This window comes from Acipenser ruthenus, chromosome 11 (genome assembly GCF_902713425.1).
Source record: "Acipenser ruthenus chromosome 11, fAciRut3.2 maternal haplotype, whole genome shotgun sequence".
NCBI classification, from domain to species: domain Eukaryota; kingdom Metazoa; phylum Chordata; class Actinopteri; order Acipenseriformes; family Acipenseridae; genus Acipenser; species Acipenser ruthenus.
The window spans coordinates 43692252-43716059 of record NC_081199.1 but is presented as its reverse complement, the minus strand read 5'-3'; the positions used below and the strand labels follow the sequence as shown (position 1 = coordinate 43716059).

At 41.9% G+C, this 23808-nt stretch overlaps 2 protein-coding genes and 1 long non-coding RNA gene across 24 annotated transcripts in view; 2 read left to right on the top strand and 1 right to left on the bottom strand.

The window, feature by feature from the left end:
- Positions 1-3369, top strand: part of LOC117426490 (CLIP-associating protein 1-like) — a 93286-nt gene extending 89917 nt beyond the window's left edge. For all 18 annotated transcript variants that reach the window (XM_059034092.1, XM_059034091.1, XM_059034095.1 and 15 more), the window contains one exon: positions 424-3369. In XM_059034092.1, the coding sequence (XP_058890075.1) occupies positions 424-510 (87 nt within the window). In that variant the 3' untranslated portion in view covers positions 511-3369. The remainder of the gene's footprint in view (positions 1-423) is intronic.
- On the bottom strand, positions 2942-4190 carry LOC117426493 (uncharacterized). Its single transcript, XR_004548133.3, has 2 exons — positions 4062-4190; positions 2942-3755 (listed from the first exon to the last, which is right to left on the bottom strand). It is a non-coding gene; the product is annotated as an uncharacterized LOC117426493 (long non-coding RNA).
- A 123-nt stretch (positions 4191-4313) lies between these two features.
- LOC117426492 (transcription factor CP2-like protein 1) lies at positions 4314-18563 on the top strand. Of its 5 annotated transcripts, none has more exons than XM_034044127.3 (15): positions 4314-4491; positions 6821-6972; positions 7680-7756; positions 9098-9203; positions 9695-9801; positions 9881-10033; positions 10469-10579; positions 10979-11067; positions 11795-11846; positions 11958-12051; positions 12494-12584; positions 13019-13119; positions 13411-13553; positions 14835-14886; positions 15298-18563. In XM_034044127.3, exons 1-15 carry the CDS (start codon positions 4424-4426, stop codon positions 15333-15335), a joined length of 1434 nt encoding a protein of 477 aa, XP_033900018.1. In that variant the 5' UTR covers positions 4314-4423; the 3' UTR covers positions 15336-18563. The 5 variants fall into 5 exon arrangements, with proteins under 5 accessions (XP_033900018.1, XP_033900017.1, XP_058890093.1 ...); XM_034044126.3 differs by having other exon boundaries at positions 11792-11846; XM_059034109.1 differs by lacking the exon at positions 4314-4491 and adding an exon at positions 5530-5788.
- The last annotated feature ends 5245 nt before the right edge of the window (positions 18564-23808 follow it).

The window sequence follows — 23808 nt, the reverse complement described above, 5'->3', positions numbered from 1 at the left end:
GGAAAAACAAAAAACTATTGCTTTTTTTGTATGTATGTCTTTCTTGTGAAACCTGCTTACTAAGAGAGGGGTTGATTTGATATATAACCCCAAGCTGGTAAGGCACAGCTGGATTTTACTGCAGTGTTTTACAGCATGCAGAATCACTCTGGATTGCACTCACCCCAGGATTGCTCCTCAGTGATAGAAGTGTGTGTTCAATCCGGGGGGTTCGGCAGTGTATAGTCTAGAAGTGTCTTATCCCAGAAGGGTGGAAGCTGATCGGATCAACCCCTCAGTAAAGCAAGTGCTCACTGAACAAGCATTGTGTGTTTCAGATGAGAGCCCTCGTTAAACCGAGTGCTCACTGAACAAGCATTGTGTGTTTCAGATGAGAGCCCTCGTTAAACCAAGTGCTCACTGAACAAGCTTTGTGTGTTTCAGATGAAGCTGTTGAATCTGTACATCAAGAGAGCCCAGACCACCAATAGCAACAGCAGCTCCTCCTCGGACGTGTCGACTCACAGCTAGCAGAGCAGCGTGGGACTGAAACCTCGTCCGGCAGGATTGGATCGCAGAGCTGCGCCTCCACAGAGACCTTTCTGCTCTTGTGTTCACATCAGCACACTCCTTTGTACAAACCTAGGGGCAAGATCCTATTGCAGTCAGTGTTTCAAATGCTTCTCCTCTTCTCTGTGTAGCATTCTTTAGCTTTCTCTTCTTCTTTTCAGTCCCCTTTCTTAAAGAGCCATGAATGTAAACGAGGCCCAAGTAAGTGTCGAATCGTGTGTTTTGTTTTTTAATGTAAGCGCTAATTTTCACAGGATTTTGAAATACGGTATACGGAAGTTTCACATTGTATATTCAAGTCAATCAATTTCTGATATTTGAGCGAAGGTATTTTTTATTTCTTTTTTTATATATGTAAATGAAACGGCCAACAAAAATGTTTTATTTGCTCTTCACTTAACATTATTTAGAAATATTCACATTTTAATTTAATTTTTAAATTGCAACCTGAAAAAAAGCTGCTTGTCCGAGGATTTGAGTGGTAGAAGTATTATTTAAATTTGAACTTCGATCTGAAGTTAGGTAACCAATGGTCCAGCATTTCCACAAGGTCCTTATTGAATATCCATTCTTGCTAATCGTTTTACATGTTTAGATAGGGAGGGGGAGGGGGGGGGGGGGGGGGGTCTTTACACTGATTAGGATTAAGCATTTTAATCTTCAACACAAATTCCAGTTAACACTTTGAGATCATTGGGCAGGCTCAGTGGTACTGTAACGGAATACTGAACTGAAGGCAACACACTGTATTGCTGATGTTTGGGCACAATGACATTACCAAGCATGTTTGCTTTTTACTGATTCTGAGGAAGCTTTGACTACATTAGGGTGGCATTTTGTTTTTTTAAATAGCTGATATATTGAAGGACCAGTATTGCACAGCTCTTAACATTGTTTTGGGGGGCACAGGGCAGTTTAAAAAGAACAATGCTTTGGTCCAAAGTGTGCTCAGTAAAGTTTGTTTTTTTGTTTGTTTGTTTGTTTTTTATTTCTTTTATTTTTTAAGACCAGTGGAAGCATCTTTTTATTTGTACTGTTAGTTCAACATGTCATAGCAGCTTGATGGGTATTTGGAATTTTGCTGTTAAAAAACATACTGTGTGTGTGTGTGTGTGTGTGTGTGTGTGTGTGTGTGTGTGTGTGTGTGTGTGTGTTTTATTATTGTTTTTACTTTAATATTTAAGATTTCTTTGACGTAGTGATCAAAGATCACATTTCCAATTGAAAAGACTCCTGAGACATTTGAAAATCAAATCCTGTATTTTAAGAAGAAAAATGAAAAGCTAATTTCGAATGGAATACACTGATGTTTTAACTTTCAGATACCTAGACAATCTCAAACGTATTCTGCTCTGTGTCGTAGAAACTCTAACTTTTTATTTTAATCCTCATAACAGTAAATAATAATAACAAAGTTTTCATGTCAAGTTAAATATGAAAGGACGTTTAACTGTGCTATACTGCAAATCCCAAAATGTAACCATCTATTATTTTCACACTGGCTAGATGTACTGTAAGTCAATGCACTGAATAGTTAACAAATATACCCAGATTTCAGCCACCTACCAGGCACTATCAATACCACAACGACACACACACACATTTATATATGGTTGATGATATCCTGCTTTAAAATACTATACCTGCCTAATGGTGCATATACTTTATTGAATGTTCTGGTACATTTTGGGGTGGACAGTAAAGACAGGCCTTACCTTCATGTCGAAGTACTGTTTCAATACAGTGACTGTGAACTGAATGAACGCACAGCTATGTGTATTATTGCTGTTATTTGTTTGTGTTTTTGTAAATACCCAGTGCAGTTAACCCAATTCGTTGGATCGAGTCATGTTTTACATTTTAGTAAAACCCTCGTGCTCTGCTCCCTGGAGTGGAGTTTCTTTTGAAATCAAAGCAGTTATCAGACGATCAAAGATCAATTGATTATTTTGTACGTTGTTTAAAATTAAAAAAACCCACAGCTTTTACAATCTTGTCGGGAAGCAAAAAGGTCTCTTCCTGCCCTGGAGAGCCGGTCCTTGTTCTTTTGCACGCTAGCAGTATCCAGTATCTGCATGTTTCAGTGCCATCCCCTGTGCTGTGACTGACAGGATTTAAAAACTACTCAACAGTCAGTCCAGTCTCCCAGTGCACAGATATTTACTAACTACTGCATTTCAAAATACATCTGAAATCTAGTCGCCACTGGTTACCAGGATTTAGAATCTTTGTGCCCATTGTTCCACAGACTGCATGAGTGTTCTATGAAAGAACAGAAATGTTGTAAACACCCAGTGGTTTAAAAGTCCTCTCTAGTTCTCATGTAGTGCAACATACTGAGGCATGTGGCTTTCTGCAAAGGTACACTGTGTGTGCTTGCCCTGACTGGAACTGGCCGTACCTTTTTTTTTTTTTACTCGCTTACTACTAACAGCTTATTAAGAACATGTATAAGTAATTTGCATTTGTCATATAAAAACCTGCTTCCCTTTGTAGATGAGAATCAATGAAATGTCTACACAAGGGAAAGAAGTCCGACTTTTTTTTGTAGAAATCAGCAAGTCTGCTAAACATAATGTTTAACTGTTCCTCTATTCTGCAGATGCATCATGCATTAGAAATGGGATTTCTAGCAGAGTGTTCACTGCGCTTGCTTTTGTCATGTAAAATCCATGTCTGTATTTATATTATTTGTTTTATTTTGTGTATTGCGAAGACTGTACAGACAACGACATGGTTTTTGTTAACATCCACTTGTGATAGAATTTGCTAAAAATATACACTCGTTTGCTCTAGAAATAAAACCAACTTCAAAAGGTGCTTTTGTTGTCTTTTTCTTGTTTGTTGATTTAATTCAGCACATGATATGTATTTTATGTATTTATTTATTTTAAATGAGTTGCTGTTTTCTTTCTTTTCATATAGCGGTATATTGTTTTTGTCCAATGACCCCGATTCACGTTTCACCACGTGAAGTGGCATTGAGACTGGCAGTGCTTGAATCCTATTGGATCTTGCTTCTCAGTGCTACAGTGGTCTCCATTAGGATAATACATCTTCATCCCGAAGCACTGACTCCACTCCCTAACACCCCAACAATTCAATACAAATCTACATGAACGACATTCTTCCATTCAAACGTCCACCCAGGCACAAACATAATCAATGGTATCATCACGTGAACCCGATCAGTGCACTGCTCTGCTCTGAAACACACAGTGAAAGAACAGTATTAAATACAACGTTATTGGCTTTGCAACACAGCGTATTGTGTAACATAACATACTCGCGGCTACATAAACTCCCAGGTAAAACGATGACCCCCTTCTTAATGTTTCAATTCGCACGGCTCCGTGTGGTTCTTAATTACTTTCGTAGTTCGGACGGTATCGGTGTCTCTCTAAGTACAGCCAGGATAGCATTGCTATTATTTACTCTATTACACCCATTGTTTTGCCTCCGTAGACAGTCGCCTATGTCGCTTACCCCCCCCCCCCATCCGTTTATCTTACCCTCAAATGGTTTTCACTATTTGCTGCCAACAGTGGAAGAAGCACGACTTATTAGCCTGAGTTATATGTATATAGCACCTATTTACTATTCAACGGCAATGCATGCTGAAGCAGGTTACTACCACAGAAAGTATAGCAGAGAATGCGTGTGCCTGTGAAAAGAGGGTGGTGCCCGTGTTTGCCCTGAGGTCACCTTAACTGTGCCAAATGATTGTAGACGTCAGCCCGTGGATAAATAGACTGCCGAGACGTTCACTTTCCCCAGTTCACACACTGCCAGTAGCACACAGAGACCCGTGGCTTCTGCTTTCATCCCCTGCAGTTTTCGCTGGAGTCGCATTCTGTTTCGGGATCGAGGAAACATGCTGTTCTGGCACACTCAGCCCGAGCCTTACCACCAGCAATCTTCATCCACAACGAGCTTTCTGCGGTAAGGTGTGCTCGACTGCCTGTCCGAGCTGGTTGTTCTTCACCATGCAAAACGACCTCCTTGAACTCTGTGACAATGGCTTACTTTGCTTACACGTAGCAATAGTTATTGTATACGGAGCACAATCTATTAAATAAATATCATCCATATATATATATATATATATATATATATATATATATATATATATATATATATATTATTTATTTCTTAGCAGACGCCCTTATCCAGGGCGACTTACAGTCGTAAACAAAAATACATTTCAAATATATATGTGTGTATGTGTTTATATCTATATATAGGGCATATATGTCTATATACACTAGTAAATACATATTTCATATAAACCATTACAACTCAAAAAAGAGGAATAGTCTTGAAACTTGGAAAAGCCTCCGGGACCTGAGGAAATGTTTACTGTTTACAGGTGTGTAAAGTCGTTTATTTTCCCCATACATTTATTTGACTAGTATTCCAAATGATTAGATGCATTGTATTCTATCTGTTGTAAAAGCCTATACACATTGATGCGAATATTTCTTTATATTCATTTATAACACACATTCTTTAAGATTCCTCTCGTGCACTGTGAGTAGATTGCCAGTGTTTTGGTAAATACTGTGATATGAAATACTACATACAGTATCCATTGGTAAATCTCTCTTCTAAAGCACAATCATTGAACGTCGAGGGTACACTGAAACACTCCTACTGATCCCCATACGCGGTTTGGAAATGAACTTACACACAGCCTACAGAAGATACCAGAACATTGAGTGGCATCTCCACGCTTTCCATATGAAACCCGAGCTTAAAATAGCATTGTGAACAAGCAGGAGTTTAAATGCAGCACGGTGGTGACGTCTGTTTGGGAGAGGCGCTTTACACGGTGCTGAACTCTGGAGAGGCGCTTTACCTTGGACCAGGTGATAGGAATTAACACTCCTCACGCGATGGGGAGGCTGTGGTCATGTGACCCTAACAAGCTTAAACCCCTGCACGGTCGTTTTACTTTAAAAAAGATTGCTTACAATCAAATGCCAATGTAACCGTGCCATTGCAGGAGCCTTAATGTGTTTATTTAGCTATTAATTCATATTCATCGGGGTTTATATCTAAGCCCCTAATTAAGGGCAGCTTCTTCCTTGAGAAGTCATTTATTAAGGATGTCTTTCTCCTGGCCGTGCAAATTAATTGCTGAAGATTTTTTGGCGACGGGATTTGGGTTGGGGCTGGATCCGGATCCGGATCCGAGTGTTTTCCGATTTGATCGCGTTTGCAGACCTGCTAGATCAAGGCAACACGCTCTAATAATTCCATGTGCTGATTTTGTTCATTCAAACCTGCTGCACAATGTAGAGGACCAGTTAGATCAAACATCTGTCATTGCAAAACCGGATTGGCAAAAATGCTTGCTAAAGAACAGGCTGTGTGTCCCAGTTGAGATTGTGGAGCAGGGTTAGCGTGTGAAACAGGTCCCCCCGTTGTGTTCTACCTCCTCCTTTTAAACGTTGGATTTTGTATGCTTTGCTTAATTTGTAGAGATTTTGTAAACAAAGGCTGTTTGTAATTGGTGGATATAAGTGACACTTGATTTTGTTTGTTGACATAAAAAACACTGTTGCAGGTCAAATGATAAGGAATTTGGAACAGCCAGTTTTACAAACTTAATAGGTTAACTGTCGCTGTGGACAGTGTTTCATTTGAAGGCGACACACTCAGAATTAAAACTAAACTATCAGTGTGTATTGTATTGAAGGGTTACACTCCATTGGGTACCGGTAACATTTTGGTGTATGGCTTTACACACGTCAGACTTGAATTACTGAACTAACCCTTGAATACCTGTCATCCATTTGATAAAACTCGGTGTGGGTATCCCATGTACAACATTTTGAGAGTTTCAGTATTTTGATGATGGAGAGCAATCCTGTGTATACAGTACCAGAGTTCTGACCTCTGGTTGGTAGCATTAGGCTATTGTTCTGAACCGCTGTTCCAGAATCTTGTATCATGAAGTCTCCAGAACAGCTGGGTGGAATTCTAACCTTGTCATTCACTGCAGTCAGTATCTACACCTGGGCATGTGGTAAAGCAGGTCAGGACAGAACCGTGCACATTTCACATGGAATGACATGCTGCTACTGTGGTGAAGGCATTGTGCCACCTTGCAGGGTTCAGTATGCATTCATACATTGTTGTTTTTGTCACACCCGAGAATGACCCCCCATAACTAGCCACTAGTGTGCCGTTAGCATATATCCTTGCTTGTGCTTTGTGTTGTGCAGGATGTGAATCTTGATATTAAGGGTTTCTTTTTCAATTGCAGTGATGTACTGGCGCTTCCAATTTTCAAACAAGAGGAGCCTCAGCCATCTCCAGAGAGTGATTCGAAATTGTCCCCATTTCAATACGTTCTGTGTGCAGCCACGTCCCCTGCTGTCAAACTGCACGAGGAGACACTGACTTACCTGAACCAAGGTAAGATGGAGTTACCTTTAAGCTGTCCATACACTACATAGAGACGGGCAGGGGTGCTATAAGAGGATTGTTTTTATACAGTCAGTATATAAATATGCACCTGTACTGTAAAAACGACTCAGACAACTTTAATATAGTGAGCTTGCCTGTTCACTCGTCCTAGCTATCTCTCTGTATTTCCTACACTAATATCTATCTATCTATCTATCTATCTATCTATCTATCTATCTATAATCTCCTTTTACTCACGTTTCTTTGTTAAGCACATATTGGCACTGCACATTTCTGGGATTATTTTCTTCAGTTATCCTAATTTTTTAAATGCTCAGAATTTGATTTTTTCAACTTGCTTAGATATGCCTGTTCCTAGCAATTGCCAAGACGTGCATTCACTTAAGACAGTGCCGCAGTTGCATTCCCCATCATTGCGTTCTGTATTTTACCACACAGACTTTAAGATAAGAAACTGGTGATACATACAAATGTGATCATTAGTAATGCTGTACATTTAAATTGATCTTACTGCAAGTTTCAAAGAATGGATTTTTAAAAGAATGCAAAGAGAAAATAGAAAGTACCAGTATATCTGGCAGTGCTACAGCTAAGGGTCAGGTTTATTGAATAACTTGCTGTCCTTTTGCCAAAAAAAAACAACAAAAGAAAACAAAAAAATATAATGAAGTTTCTTTTAATTTCTCAAAATGCAGGTCAATCCTATGAAATCCGCATGCTTAACAACAGAAAACAAGTGTGTTGCACAGATTTAAGCAGCAAGTATGTTAAGGTAAGTGAAAGAGAGGCTACATGTGCTTTAAATTCAAGGATGCCAGTCTTGCTGTGAATACAAAGATACCTTCTCTCTAATGTAACTCTTTGAAGAGCTTTCAGGCTCAATGGGATACCTGGAAGTGCTTACACTGCTGTACATTGAGAGGCGTACAGTATTCCTCGCAGTTATGCATGACTTCCTCCAGCTCACTATACTAGTGTTGATCCTCGCGTGTGTGTGATTAGGTAGTGTGTTTTTTTTTTGGATGCGTCATTGTGTTGGTGGAGAGGTGTGCTGCGGGTTGTGTCTGAACGAGTCCCCTGTGTTTCAGGGGGTGTGCGTGTGAACGAGTCCCCTGTGTTTCAGGCTGTGTGTGTGTGTGTGAACGAGTCCCCTCTGTTTCAGGCTGTGTGTGTGTGTGTGAACGAGTCCCCTGTGTTTCAGGGTGTGTGTGTGTGTGTGTGAACGAGTCCCCTGTGTTTCAGGCTGTGTGTGTGAACGAGTCCCCTGTGTTTCAGGGGGTGTGCGTGTGAACGAGTCCCCTCTGTTTCAGGCTGTGTGTGTGTGTGTGTGAACGAGTCCCCTGTGTTTCAGGGGGTGTGCGTGTGAACGAGTCCCCTGTGTTTCAGGGTGTGTGTGTGAACGAGTCCTCTGTGTTTCAGGCTGTGTGTGTGTGTGTGAACGAGTCCCCTGTGTTTCAGGCTGTGTGTGTGAACGAGTCCCCTGTGTTTCAGGGGGTGTGCGTGTGAACGAGTCCCCTCTGTTTCAGGCTGTGCGTGTGAACGGGTCCCCTGTGTTTCAGGGGGTGTGCGTGTGAACGAGTCCCCTGTGTTTCAGGGGGTGTGCGTGAACGAGTCCCCTGTGTTTCAGGGGGTGTGCATGTGAACGAGTCCCCTGTGTTTCAGGGTGTGTGTGTGAACGAGTCCTCTGTGTTTCAGGCTGTGTGTGTGTGTGTGTGAACGAGTCCCCTGTGTTTCAGGCTGTGTGTGTGTGTGTGTGTGTGTGTGAACGAGTCCCCTGTGTTTCGGGCTGCGTGTGTGAACGAGTCCCCTGTGTTTCAGGGTGTGTGTGTGAACGAGTCCCCTGTGTTTCAGGGGGTGTGTGTGCGTGTGAACGAGTCCCCTGTGTTTCAGGGGGTGTGCGTGTGAACGAGTCCCCTGTGTTTCAGGGGGTGTGCGTGTGAACGAGACCCTGTGTTTCAGGCTGTGTGTGTGTGTGTGTGTGTGTGTGTGTGAACGAGTCCCCTGTGTTTCGGGCTGCGTGTGTGAACGAGTCCCCTGTGTTTCAGGGTGTGTGTGTGAACGTGTCCCCTGTGTTTCACGGTGTGTGTGTGTGAACGAGTCCCTTGTGTTTCAGAGCATCCTTCGCGTGGTTTTTCATGACCGGCGGTTGCAGTACACGGAACACCAGCAGCTGGAGGGGTGGAAGTGGAACAGACCAGGAGACAGGATCCTTGACATCGGTGAGAACCCAAATCTACAGCCAACACTCAATCCCAAATCTAAGCGTAAACATGAGCACCACAAAATACTGTATGTCCTGGTGGTGACTGTCTGCCTTAAACATCACTAATGCACGTGACTTTAATCGAGCTGTTCTCCCTAGCTTCCAGTTTATCCACAGTCTTGAACCTTCTCCCTAACCGAGGGATGGAAATAAGACTCTCATTGCATAGAACTTTGATCCATACCTGGTTTTACTATAAGACACACCTGAGCTTGTTATCTATACACGCTGTGGCTTCTCAAGCTTGTATTAAAACCTGGAATAGGTGAACCTGCTATACAATAGGAATCATCTTGCCATCCCTACAACCGTATTGCTGCGGTTTCTCAAATCAGTAAAGGGCTGATTGGTGCAGTGGGCGCATCCTGCACTCCAAGCGGAGTGCCTTTACTGGACGCGCCACTCGGGAGCCTGCAAATCTTATTATTTTTTTTTTTTTTTCTGTAGATATCCCATTGTCAGTTGGGATCATTGAGCCCAGAGCCAACCCAACCCAACTGAACACTATTGAATTCCTGTGGGACCCGGCCAAGAGAGCCTCCGCATTTATCCAGGTAACTCTCATTCAGATTTTTAAAGTTCCTTTTTTTTTTAAAGCTTGGTTTGTCGCATTCATGGGGATCTTTATTGCAGGTTCATTGCATCAGTACAGAGTTTACTCCCAGGAAGCACGGAGGAGAGAAGGGCGTCCCGTTCCGGATCCAGATCGACTCGTTCAAACAGAACGCGAGCGGCGAGTACACGGAGCACGTGAACTCGGCAAGCACTCAGGTCAAAGTGTTCAAGGTGTGGAAATGCAGTCGACAGGACTGAGATCAAACCTGGCCTTAATGCTGGTATACCTGGAAGCTACAGATAAATCCCTTTGCATTGCAAGGAGATCAAAAGGGGGGCGACTGCAAATACATTCCCCACTGGGAATATTGAGCATCGTCATCTCCTCCAAAGCCAAGGGAATGCTGTTCTGTTAATCTGAGGCACTGTCAATTTCTAAAGGAATTGAATGCAAGAAGGGCCAATGAAAAGGTTGCTCAGTTCCTGTGTTAATCTTTAATTGTGGACACTTTCATTTTGAAAGCTAGTGATCGCCCGGGTTCTATTGCAGTGCATAGTAACAGTTTAGTTCTCTATACCAGTATACTTCAAGGTGATGCGTTTTAAAATATAGATCAGTTATTAAAAAATGAACATGTTTACATATTTATTCTTCTTTCCATCAAGCCCAAAGGAGCCGACAGAAAACAAAAGACAGACCGAGAAAAGATGGAGAAAAGAAGCCCTCAGGAAAGGGAGAAATATCAGCAGTCCTACGAAACCACTTTCCTTACAGAGGTGAGCTCCCTTACCAGCATGGCATATACGATGTCATCACGCACAGCCTGGTGCAGGTGAGCACGCTGCTTCATTAACCAGAGAGGCTGTCTTCAAGGAGGGTCAAAGACTATCTGTGTCAGTGCTCTCAAAGTCTGGGCAACACAGTCGGCAGGACTCTGTCATTTAACTGCTTAGCAGAATTGGCTGTTTCTGGTAAACAGATGTAAAATCAGCTTGTTAAAAAATAATAGTAAAGCAAAAACATTTCATGGTTGAAAAGTTGTATTGCAACAGAGGAATTTTCCCATTTATATCATTGCTTTAGATCTTTCCAAACCGCTGGTTTCACTGCTGAAAATAAAAATACTCGCAAAGTACTGAAAGTACTGAAAGGCGGCATTTTGATTTTCAATTTAGTGTTCTCCCTGGCCTGACCTGCCCTGTATGACGAACACCCCTTCCCCTGGTTACAGCAGCTCTCCACCGAGCTTCAGCCTCAGAGATGGGTAAGTAGCACCTTCTCCACTCCACTGTGCTGTAGCATTCTAGATGACAATGATACCCAGTTCTTCATTTGACTTTCCTAGTCGAATTATTGTTTAACCCTCAGCCCTTCTCTCAGCGACGCTTAGTGTCGTCAGTCCTCTAAAGCCCCATTTACTAAAATATACGATTTTCATTTATTTTTTGCCCCGTTCATAGCTATACTCAATAAAGGCATTACTGTTTTAAATTCAGGACTGAAAGGGTTAAAGAGAAACGTTGCATGTGTGCAATGAGAGTTCTCTTAACTGATGCATTCTTCTTCTTCTTCTTCTTCTTCTTCTTCTTCTTTTTGTATAAAATCGCTTTTGTATCGTTTTCAGTTTGTCATCTCATCCTGATAACTTTCATGAAAGTCAGAAGTACATTGCAGCCCTGTGGCTTCTTAATATCTCTGAGTCTGGACTGAGTACCAGTCCCTTTCTCATCCCCAGGCTGGTGTAAAAAATACTAAGCATAATAGCACGTAAGAGGTACACCAACTGTAACATGCTTCATAAAAAAAAAAAAACAGAAACTGAGCCCTGTGCTGCTGAATACCGGGGCAGTGATAGAGCCAGGTGCTGTGCGGAGACACACACACACACACACACACACACAGTGCATCCCCATGATAAATGACCTCGTGGATTGAGCTTGCACGTTGACCTGTTTTGTGTTCTTTTTCTTTCCTGCTTTGTGAAATAGTAGAAATGTCTCTCCAAATGAAGAGGGGGACCTGCTCCTTCCCAACCTCGCCGATGTAAGTGTAATGAAGATGTATGTTAATGTGATGCTTTTTTTTATTTTTTTAGGAGTGTTTTTGAAGAGTCTGGTGCAACTGTTCATTACAAATCTTCTTTTTGCAATGTAGCCCCTCCTGCCCAACGCTTCCATCCAAGATGCCCAGCAGTGGCTGCACCGACATCGCTTCTCGCCCTACTCCCGGCTGTTTGCTAATTTCTCAGGTGAGTGGAAACTTTACCTGTGGTTGTCTATGATTATCTTTTTTTAAAGTTACGAAGGAAAAGTAGTCAGAACTGCACTAAACAGGAGCTTCCCTTTAATGCAGGGCTGGCCAAAGCTAACCCTTCCACTCCTGGTCTTTGTTCCAGCCTAGTTCTGAAGTGTTTGATTGAACCAACTAAACCTCCATCCAGACCCTGAAGAAGTTTATGATCTAATTTTACCTGTTAAACCTGGAATGGAATAACCCTCCAGGATGGTGATTGGACACCTCTACTTTAATGTATTTAACCACACAACACATGGCATCACTCTAGTTACAGATGTCTTCCCTTTTAAGATGTGTTTCTAGCATATACTGAGAAACACCTAGTCTGAAAGCAGAGATTTTGCTATGTGGTGTGTTATTTGATTTCTTTGCATTGGCCTGGTTAAATCTGTCAGGAGCTGATTTACTAAAGATGTCCAAAGAAGACTTGGTCCAGATCTGCGGTCCTGCCGATGGAATCCGGCTTTACAATGTAATCAAGAGAAGGTAGGTGGTGTCCCTGCAACTCCTCTGGGGCCCCAGAACATTTCATTAGTACTGCTGGTAAGGGGGCTCTGCTGTGTGGGCTCAGGGTGAGACTGAGTGCTGTGTGCCCGGTCTTGGACAGGGACCCACAGTGCTCTGCATTGCCCTTGGGCGAGTGTTGGGGAGGTGGGGGGGCGAGTGTTGGAGAGGTGGGGGGGCGAGTGTTGGGGAGGTGGGGGGGGCGAGTGTTGGGGAAGGTGGGAGGGGCGAATGTTGGGGAAGGTGGGAGGGGCGAATGTTGGGGAGGTGGGGGTGGAGCGTGGAGGAGGAGCGGGGAAGTGAGGAGTAGGAGCCCTGGAGCCCCAACAGCAGTGAGGCAACATTCCAAGTGGGCATTTCAAACTGCATAGAAAAAGTGACCAAAAAAATAATCCGAGTGCTTTGAATTCCACCAGGAACGTCCGCCCACGCCTCACAGTCTATGTGTGTCAAGAAGCAGAGCACAGCAGGGCTGTGCAACCACAGAAACAGGACCAGAGCGCCGGCACATTGTGCGGTAAGAGTGTTCCTTAGGTATCTCATCAATGAGCCAGGCTGGCTGAGGAAGGCCCTCTCTATCTCATCAATGAGCCAGGCTGGCTAAGGAAGGCCCTCTCTATTGGAAGGGGTGCTCATGGCACTTGCACAGCATTCTGGTGAAGAGACAGGGCTATGTTCTGAAAGCATCAGTGTGCCAGTCAATGGATAATACCGCAGTACTGACACACTAATGATTAGTGGATACAGCACAATCATACGCTGCCTAAATCAGTCAAATTAATCAAAATATTTTCCCTTTTCTCTTTAGTATACCATGCTATCTATTTGGAAGAATTGACAGCACTAGAATTGACAGAGAAGATAGCTAACTTATACAGCATTGCACCCTGCCAAATCAACCAGATCTACAGACAAGGACCCACAGGGGTCCATATCTTAGTGTCTGATGAGGTAAGGGACCAAAAAAGGAAACCAGAACACATCACATCATACACAGTGCACTGATGAAAGTGGTTCGTGACCTTCTTAAGTCACAAGGCAAAGAAACAATATTTTTCTTTCCTGGATTCGTAATGAACCAAACGAAGTGATTGAGCCCCAGAGAATGACACTGTGAAGGGCTAAGGCTTTGACAGCCCGATTAGGAGATTCCTTGAAGTTTAGGGAACTGATCAGGAGAGTCCATAGATATTGCTGTACAAAAAACTATGAGCACATCAGTGTCATTCTATCTACAACACTCCATCAGTATCATTCTATCCACGACACTCCATCAGTATCATTCTATCCACGACACTCCATCAGTATCATTCTATCCACGACACTCCATCAGTATCATTCTATCCACGACACTCCATCAGTATCATTCTATCCACGACACTCCATCAGTATCATTCTATCCACGACACTCCACCAGTGTCATTCTATCCACGACACTCCATGCTGCATTATAAGGTAACACTTTTAAGGAACTAAGGGGTTGATTTGATCAACCTATAGCCTAGCATTGCATCAATGTTTTTTTTCAATCACTGTTTATGGATTGTCCTGGGATAACCACAGATAGGTTGGTGATGCAGTCTAGGTTGATTTTCCCCCAGTGCTGTAAAATGTTCTAAAAACAATCCAGCTGCGGTTCATGCCAGGAGGGTGTAAGTTGACCAGATCAGTTCCTGTTCAGCCTTGTTGGAAGCCAGAGAAACGCAAACGCTATGTGTGTCTGTATATTGCATGGTCTGATAACTGTAAGACTACTGTGTCGCTTCATACTGATTTCAGTTTATACACGCTTTCAACCCCTTCAAACCGTGACTGTCAAACCAATAGAAATGTGAAACATGTGCCAGTGCACTAAGCCTGAGCTGTAAAGGTTAATGAGGTGTAAAGCAGCACATTAATACTTCACTTTAACTATGGAATGCTTATCTGAACCTTCACAATGCTCTGCCCCTCGCCCTCTGCCGTTCTGCAGCCTTCAGAGTGATTATACGGTAAGCTGGAATGAGAGACACAGAAGCCCTGAGCCAGGAGGCTCAATGAAGTGCTGAAGTTACTGATTAACACTTATTGCTTTATTTTTGGTTCTGGTCATGCACCTGAGTGATGCAAATGAGGGTACAGCAAAGTGAATGAGTTTCATGCATCATTTGCTGCAACCTCTCTAGCCCAAAGTGTGCTTGCTGTATTCCAAATGTTTTTTCTTTTCATCAGTTTTTTTTCTTTTCTTTTTAGATGGTGCATTACCTCATCGACGAGTCGTGTTTTGTAATCAACACACTAAAAGGTATTGTTTGTGTGCAATTCTCTCTCCACTTGTGTGTATCTGTGCAAAGGGGGGGGGGGGGGTTCAGAGAGGGGATTGAAGTATCATTGGGTGTATTTATTTGGTATATATATATATAATTTTTTTTTTTTTGTAAAAATGTGGCTTTTATTAATTTGTAAGTTTACAAATATTATCCACCTTTTAAGAATTGGATAGCTATAGCTTTATATTGAAAAGTTATATCTCTGCAGCTGTAGCCCTGTGCATTAAACATTACTGCCTATTGTTTTTTTTGGTTTAATCTGTATAAAATGTAAAACTTCTGAGAACTGTCTGAATAATGTCTGCTTGTGATAAACACTGGCAAGTGCGATGCAAGTTCTTCTGTATTTAAACGTTCACTGATGGAGTTTTGTTTCTGATTTTCAGCTGAAAGCAGCGAGGGCTATCATATTATTTTGAAGTGACTTGACTGCGGAGTACTTCTGTTGAGTGAGCAAGAATACTCAGACTCAAAGACTTGAAAAAAAGGACCATAAGGGGTGGGGGGTGGGGGTGAAGCTTTTTCCCAAGCAGATGTACATGTTGAAACACTTGGAATCATAATACATGGAGAAGACAAACACGGAATAAAGTGAAGTTGAGGGGTGTTTTTTTTTTTTTTAATGATTTATTTGCAAGGTGTCACTGTGTGCCTTTGTCCCATTCCTACAAGGAATAGCACAATGATTGATGTCATTTTCAGAGTATAATGTGCACCCTTTTAAACACTGTGCTTGCGTATTATACAAGGGGTGCACGTTGTACAATAGCTACCTTGTAAAACCCAGCGTCTGTTACATGCATTACACAGATGCAAGTTTTATATTCTAAAAATTATGGGAACTAAAAAAAAAAAAAAAAAAGAAATTTCATTTTGTTTGATCAAAAAAAAATGAAGAAAAAGGACATGTCTTTGTATTTTTATATTGTTATAAGTTGATAAGATAAGGGAGTTGTATATGTTATCATAACATAATAGTGCTGGAGATATGCTATCAAATAAGTAAAGGAAAAATGAAGATGGGTTAAACAGTCTATCGAAGAAGGGACTTCACAAGTGGTCTTTACAGAAAGTGCAGCTTTAAAATGCAGGGTTGGATTCCATTGCCATGTGTGCTTGCTGGCGAGTACAGTGCTGTTCTGCTACTGAAGAGATGTGATGGGTTATACACATTCAGCTCTGCACTACAAATAGGATTTATACCTTCATTTTTTTCTTGCAGCAGGAAAGGTATCGTGTGTGTGTGTGTGTGTGTGTGTGTATATATATATATATAATTTTTTTGTATATGTTGCCTTTTAGCACAATATAAATAAAAGGAAGGCCGATCTTATCAGTTGCTTTAAAAACAATAAATCTCAATCTTTAGTTTTGACTCCACTTCTGAACCTGGGTGAACATTAGTCAGCTAGCTTTCAAAGCTAGAACGTGGCGTTCTAAACCGAGCAATTAAAAACACATTGCTCAAGATCTCGGGTTGCTGGTTTTCTCAGTTCGTAATGTTAGCATGGAGGTAATTAAGGACACTTCTATGGCCTGTTGTGTTGTGAGGTGCACCCTCATGGAATGCTAAAAGCTCTCTAGAGGCACAGTGGTGTGGTCCTGGAGCACTGAATGAGGGCAGAGTGTGGGTGCACTGCCGACCAAGCTTCCCAAACCACTCCGGTCTGATCCCTGTGTAGGGACCCAGACAAGACCAAGTGCTGACCCAGGGTAACTGGGCAACAAGAGACGCAAAGCAATCTGCCGCTCAATTACTGTAGCAGTGTAATAACTTTATACGAACTCTTACAAGGAAGACTGGGCTTTCACATCTAACAAAGTGAAGATCGGTTTGAAATAGCCAGCTGGGTACTGTAGTCAGACTATGAAACGGGAATACCAAAAAATACAAAAACGTATGGATTTTTATTAAGAAAACTGGGGGAAATCATTTTTTACTGCTCACTTGCCAATAATATAGAACAGCTGGTTAGGAAAGCAACTCCACAGGGAACAGGCTGGCTCGCTCACTCGCTCTCGTCCCTTTCATTGGGAATGCTCTTGAGTTCGGATCGCTCGCTCTCGTCCCTTTCATTGGGAATGCTCTTGAGTTTTTGGTCCCCAGTACTGCAATTCATAAAACCAGCACTCTGCTTGATAGAAGTAGAGGTAGGTGTGCAGTGTATTCAAGTCAAGATTAGCTTTATAGGATTTTCAGAGGAGGATTTCCTGGTGCCCGGCTGTACCCTGTGTCCCTTACTGTTCATGTACACTGAATTCCCAAGCAGCAAAACTATGGAAAAATAAATAAATATAAAAGTTCGCTCCAACTCCTCAAAGAATCCTGATTTTTTTACTGCACCTTGGTCATACCTACTGAAAAATGCAACAGAACTCTGTTTTTAACCCGAGTGTGTTTCCACTGCAGGTGTTTCATTTCTATTTCTATTTTAGCATCACCTCACAGAGGAATCTCTACACCACTCCACGGTAGTGGGGTCATTATCTCTCTTCCTATGCTTTTGCATCCTGTGACCATGTATCATGCGTGCATTGTGAGTGCTGTTTGTGCAATGTGGCATTCGAAAAGAAGTTGCAAAGAAAACCACAACTGCCTGTACACTGTTTTCCTATTTTATTTTTTTCTTACTAGAACGACAATTGATTCATTAGCAAACTGCCTATGTATTTGCTGCAGGTCGTCTGGGCATCAATGTCTGATTTCTCATTAAGAATAATTACTTTGGCATTTAAATATTATCAGGCGCTAGTTAAAAGAAATGCGTTTTTTTTTCAAAAGACAAATGCAGTATTGAGTTCTGTTTTCTTTGAAATGGCATTCCTGTGTGTGCTCTTTCTAAGCTTGATGGAGGGGTGCTTTATTTGAACCATGTACTGAACAAGGTCCTTGGGCTGCGTGGCTTGGGCATAGCTGGATTTCTAGACTGTGTGTGTAATCTCTTGAGTGTACAATACATATATTTACAAACTGAGATCAAATGGTAACTTGGAGCTGTGTAGAACAGCTGGGAACAGAAACGTATATTTGAAAAGTCAGCACTTTGTCCTTGTTGACAAAAGCTTATGAACAAACACACCGGGAGAGTAAAACTCATGAGTGGGGTTATAATAATGAAGATGGCGTGCTGCAAGATCTCCAGGTGATACCATTTGAAACAGTAATGTGAATACAGTCAGTTGTATGTGCACAAGGCAATCAAGTTTCAGATGTATGCCATGTACTTTGTATTTAACCATGAAGCGCATACCAAATACAAATCAACTAAATATAATGGCATTGCTGGGGTCCTTTTCTCTTGATGTTGATGCTGTTTCAGTCTTCTATGTTATTACATGTCTAACTTTTGTTTCAAAGATGTTTTATTGTGTGCGTGTGTGTCTAAATATTTATATATATATATCTCCCCTCCACCCCCAGAAATATGCTAGTGATTTTCTGTTTTAAGTTGCTACTTCCCAAAAAGATCTGTTGTATTATTTGTATCCTGTGAGAATGTAAGGGGTTGTACAGCATATTCAGTTAACGATTCGTTTTTCTATGTGTCGGATTTTTTTTTTTTTTTATATTCAGTGGCATTCAACTTTTTTGCTTGTTCTGTTCTATCCCAACTTTTATATAATGTATTAAAAATCACTATTTGTTTCCAAAGCGTGTGCAGTTGTTTTCTATCTAGCTGCCCACTATGTGTCTGTGTCTGTGTTTTAACCACAAGGAATTCTCTCCGGACTCGTGTGTTTGTGTTGTAACCACAAGGAATTCTCTCCGTACTCGTGTGTCTGTGTTGTAACCCCAAGGAATTCTCTCCGTACTCGTGTGTCTGTGTTGTAACCACGTCAGGCTGGGTGCACAGGAGAATGATGTCACGTTGTCGTGTGTTTGTGTTGGGGGGGATGACATGTCAGGCTGGGTGTTTGTGTGGGGGGGGGGGAATGACATGTCAGGCTGGGTGCACAGGAGAATGATGTCACGTAGTCGTGTGTTTGTGTGGGGGGGGGGTGACATGTAAGGCTGGGTGCACAGGAGAATGATGTCACGTAGTCGTGTGTTTGTGTGGGGGGGGATGACATGTCAGGCTGGGTGTTTGGGTTGGGGGGGGGAATGACATGTCAGGCTGGGTGCACAGGAGAATGATGTCACGTTGTCGTGTGTTTGTGTTGGGGGGGATGACATGTCAGGCTGGGTGTTTGTGTGGGGGGGGGGGAATGACATGTCAGGCTGGGTGCACAGGAGAATGATGTCACGTAGTCGTGTGTTTGTGTGGGGGGGGGGGTGACATGTAAGGCTGGGTGCACAGGAGAATGATGTCACGTAGTCGTGTGTTTGTGTGGGGGGGGATGACATGTCAGGCTGGGTGCACAGGAGAATGATGTCACGTTGTCGTGTGTCTGTTTTTCGGTACAGTTTTGCACTGATTTATTGTACTGTTCTGCTTGGAAAACCGAGAGAATTCTATATCTGGTCTGTACACTAGACTACTGAACAGTAAATAAAATAACCTTTTTGTAATAAAAAGAAGCAGCTGTTCTGGTTATTATTATTTTATAAATCCACACCCAACACCTACATACAGTATCTGCCCCTTCCCATCCACAGCCTCAGGGCTTGTTCATTTACTAAGAGCCCATTTCAACTGACACCTTGTCAACCAATGCAAAGCACGCTCCCATCTTACCCCCCCCCCCCTTGTACTATTAAAAAATATCAGCAGCTAATGATCAGGAATAACCCTAAACCCTTCTCGTTCCCTGGAGTCTCTGCGGTGCTTTTGAATCCCCCCTGTTTGGAGGAGGGGTCGTTCAGGCTGCCGACTCAGAACCCGTCATCCCGGGCCTCAGCCTATTCAACATGGCGCCCCATGGTTCACTATAGTAAAATCAAAGTGCAGCCATGGGAACAGCATGGGGAACTGCAAAATGGCCGTGGTAAATGTTTACAAGGGGAATGTAATACATGTGAAACTCGCACAGCTGCAGTGACACAAGTTCATGTAGCTGCCGCGTGTGCAGAGTGATGGGAACCTGATGAACCTGACTTTTAGTTGTCATTCTTCTGATTCTATGACCTCAGTCAACTTTAACTGACATCCTGGTTGAATGGGTTCATTCCCTTTAGAACAAACGCATTCGACCCACTCAGTATATCTATCCCTGATCAGTAATCAAACCCACTCAGTATATCTATCCCTGATCAGTAATCAAACCCACTCAGTATATCTATCCCTGATCAGTAATCAAACCCACTCAGTATATCTATCCCTGATCAGTAATCAAACCCACTCAGTATATCTATCCCTGATCAGTAATCCTCTATTGACGAGTTTGTGTGTGAAAGCAAACTGTAACGGTTAAGACAGCCTGTTCCTCTTCTGCTTCTTTTACCATTTAATATTAAAAGAAAAATGAATACATAAAAAAGCAATGACATTTGAGGCTACTGCTGTTTAAACACTCAAACAGAATTCTGAATCTGTTTTGAGGAGAACTGTGGATTTGAATGAAATCCCTTTTTTTGCAAGGCAACAAATCCTTGTTATTGTAATTTTAAGAAATTCGGTTCGAGAGTGCGTAAGATAGCTTTGGTGAATCTTTAATACAATATTACTTGGTTGTTTTATAAATAGATTTCGTAAAATGAACTTGTTTTTCCATTAAAAAAGAAAAAGATAAATAGGAGTCCTGTGTTGTCTTATAACAGAACAGACAGAAATATGAACTTCACAAGAGTTAACCATTATTTAATAATGTACAGGTATAATGTGGTCTGTATGCACTGTAGTAGAATGGAATGTGGATGTTTGTTGACTGTGAGCTTCCAGATGTTATTGATGTTCCGGTCCTGGAGAAAGTCAATATTATGATATAATAGCTGGCTGAGGCAGGCCAGACCAGTTACAGCTGGACGAATGGTTTCTGAGGGAGCAGCGAATGCAATACCTGTTCAAAGGGCCATTGTGTAATTACATGACATAAAGTGGTCATGCATCATTTCCCTTTATATTGTCATTGTGGAGATGGAAAGGCGTATTAGCGGAGTTTCTGTGACTAGTTTAAGCTAGAACAGACTGGTTTTCAGGGGGCCCTCCCTTCGCTTGTTGTAATTAAGGCATAGCCTACAGCATTCATTTCGCAACAGCATTCTTTTCCAGACACCATGGCAATGATCCATTACTCACTCCTTCCAGAGGTTAGAAAGGCAGTGAAAAGAGCCGCAATGTGAAACAGAGAGTCATTAGGAGTTTGTATTAGTTCTGTCATCGGAATCTTCCTGCAGATTTGCATGGCTTTTTCCAATGTCTATGAATAATGACTGTATAAACGCACCTGTGATATTCTTTCTATATAGAGTGGAGGTGCCTGTGTGTTTCTTTGCATAAATACTGACAAGAGTTAGTGGTGGTTGTCATTCCTACAAGGCAATACATCTCATTTATCTTGTTTATTTAGTTTGTTTTCAAAACATTTTCTTTATTTTTAATAATAGTTAATAATATTTAAAGTTTTTTTTAAACTAGGGTCCCTCTGTGGTAATAGTGGGGAAGGGGGAGGGGGGTCCTTGTTACTGTAGCAAGCCGCGAGTCAGAGTTCATTATTAACCCTTTCATTGTCAGTGATCTTCCTGGGTCACGAAAACATTAATAAAGGCATGCAAATGTCACAAGGCAAGGCAAGAAGAATGTCTCTGTGAACTGGAGCCATGCTGGCTCCATAGACAGTCCCCTGGGAACATCACAGAGTTCACTGGGTTCAGACTCTCACACGGGTCTGTCTAGTTTTACCTGATTCACGTGACCGGATTCAATTGTAGTCAATCTCAACAGGATCTGTCATTCAGAATGTCAGTAACATAAATCCCTGTCAAGACTGTGAATTCAGAACTGGAGCTAGCAGTGTGTTGAACAAGCTGAGGACCAGGACATTCAGCATGTAACAGAGAGACTAATAAAGACAGTGAAATGTTTAACCCTATTTGATGCATAACTTAGATGCAGTGATGAACGGACTGACAGACACCCACCCAGTATCCACAGAATCTGATTTTATTCCCAACAACTCGTATTAAATACCAAGTATCATGACAGCTGGGGAGGATTTAGGTTGTCATTTTGTAATCATAATAAATAATGTAAGGGTGTCAAAGTTAGGTTTGAAGCTAGGGTTTGGTATTGAAGTGAAATATTAAAACAAAATGACCATACTTGGCGATATCTCTAACAATGGCAATTACTGGTGATTCCTGCATGTTTGGTATAAATATAAAGCAGCCCAGAATATCGTTTCATATTCAGTTTTGTATTGTTTGTTTCCATCACCTGTCCATGCTAACTGTATGAGAGCAGCGAACCTGACAGACTGGCATCCCAGGTACGCACTGTGCAAACACAGGCAGTATTTCCACCCCCTCTCCATGTTTCACACCTAGGTATACGTGATGATGTCATTGTTTGGTGTCTGGTATCAGAAATGACATGACAACCCAGCGTTCAGCACCACTTGGATTCCAAACCCTGCAAACCTGCAATAAAATATGTTGATGTCACAAACTCTCAATTGTAAATGAGTGATGCACTGAACTGCATTGGAAGTGCATTGTTTATTTCAGGTCTTGAACTCCATTCCTTGTTCTTGTAAGACTCACTCTTGAAACAGTTTTTCAAGCAGCTACTTGTTGGTTTTTCACCAAGTTGCTCAAAAGTATCCAGCAAAAGGCTTCACCCATTATCGCGCAATGCAAGGCTCAGGTAGAGCAGCAGCAGATACAGAAGGGTTTTAGAGCACAGCTGACAATCCCCAATGTGGAACAGGAATACCAGTGAGGAAGAGCTTTCATTTAGTGAAATACAGCTCCCTCTAGTGTGCTGTTGAAATATTACAAGAGTCTAGTGCTGTAGTAAAACAAAATCGTTCAAAAAAAACAAAATACAAATACAAAACTCTGAGCAGTATCTGTCGTCTGTTATCTTCTGAACACTGACATGTGAGCAACACAAGGCTCTGCTCTTCAGAGAAGCGCAGTAACGGAGCACAGTGGCAACTGCACCCTTATAAAAATGTCTTATAGTAAAAACACAGCACAGTGAAAGCATGGTGAAGCATGGTAAAGACCAGGCAATGCATGATAACGCATATTAAAAATACATAGCAAACTAGGGTAAACTATGGGAAATGCATATTATAACCATGGGAAAAGCATGGGGGGGAAACTGCAAAAAACACAGTGCCAAAATACAGTGCGAAACCTTTATAAGGGTATTGAAACACCTTAAACAACGAGGTGACACTTTTATGATATGTATACAATACTGTACCGAATACTGTTTATACCACCCAGCAATTTGACTGTTTACACTTCCCCTTTGTTTTTTATCCTGGTTGAAAAAAACAAAAACAAACAAACATTAAAACCCCCTTTAAAACAGCCAGTGTGTGTGCCTGTGCTTTTCCAAAGAAATAATGTCAGGCAGCATTTGAAATGTCCCTCAGAAGCCTTCACTGGGGCCTAGAGTGTCAGCCTTTACACCTGATGGGAAAGGCAAGCCGTTCCCCTGTAGTCTCCAGGGAGCAAATGCTGATACATCTGGAGAAAAAAAAAGCATCTGCATTAAAATAGAAATTCGATTTTTACCATATAATGATTGGTTTATGGAAATGGAAATGGTTTAATAAAGATTATAATTAGACAGTGTTGTTTTTCTGATCGTCATTGCAGCTAACAGACACAAGAGGGGGCTCTAGCTATAGGCCTACAGTAAAGAAAATCCATAGCTCACTGGACATGAGGTACACTGTTATCATGCCGTGGGACCTGTAGGACTTTCCTGCACGTGAAAATGCTGCAACGGGTTCAGTTATGAAAGCCAATGGCGTTGTTTTGTTCTTGTTCTTTTAAATGTAGT

Bases quoted from the DNA above. Each gene is read 5' to 3' on its own strand.
- LOC117426492 (XM_059034108.1), top strand. From the start codon at position 5,658: ATGTCTTTCTCCTGGCCGTGCAAATTAATTGCTGAAGATTTTTTGGCG. The intron at 9,204-9,694 runs GTGAGAACCCAA...TTTTTTCTGTAG, and splicing joins AGACAGGATCCTTGACATCG to ATATCCCATTGTCAGTTGGG. The intron at 13,554-14,834 runs GTAAGGGACCAA...TTTTCTTTTTAG, and splicing joins ATATCTTAGTGTCTGATGAG to ATGGTGCATTACCTCATCGA.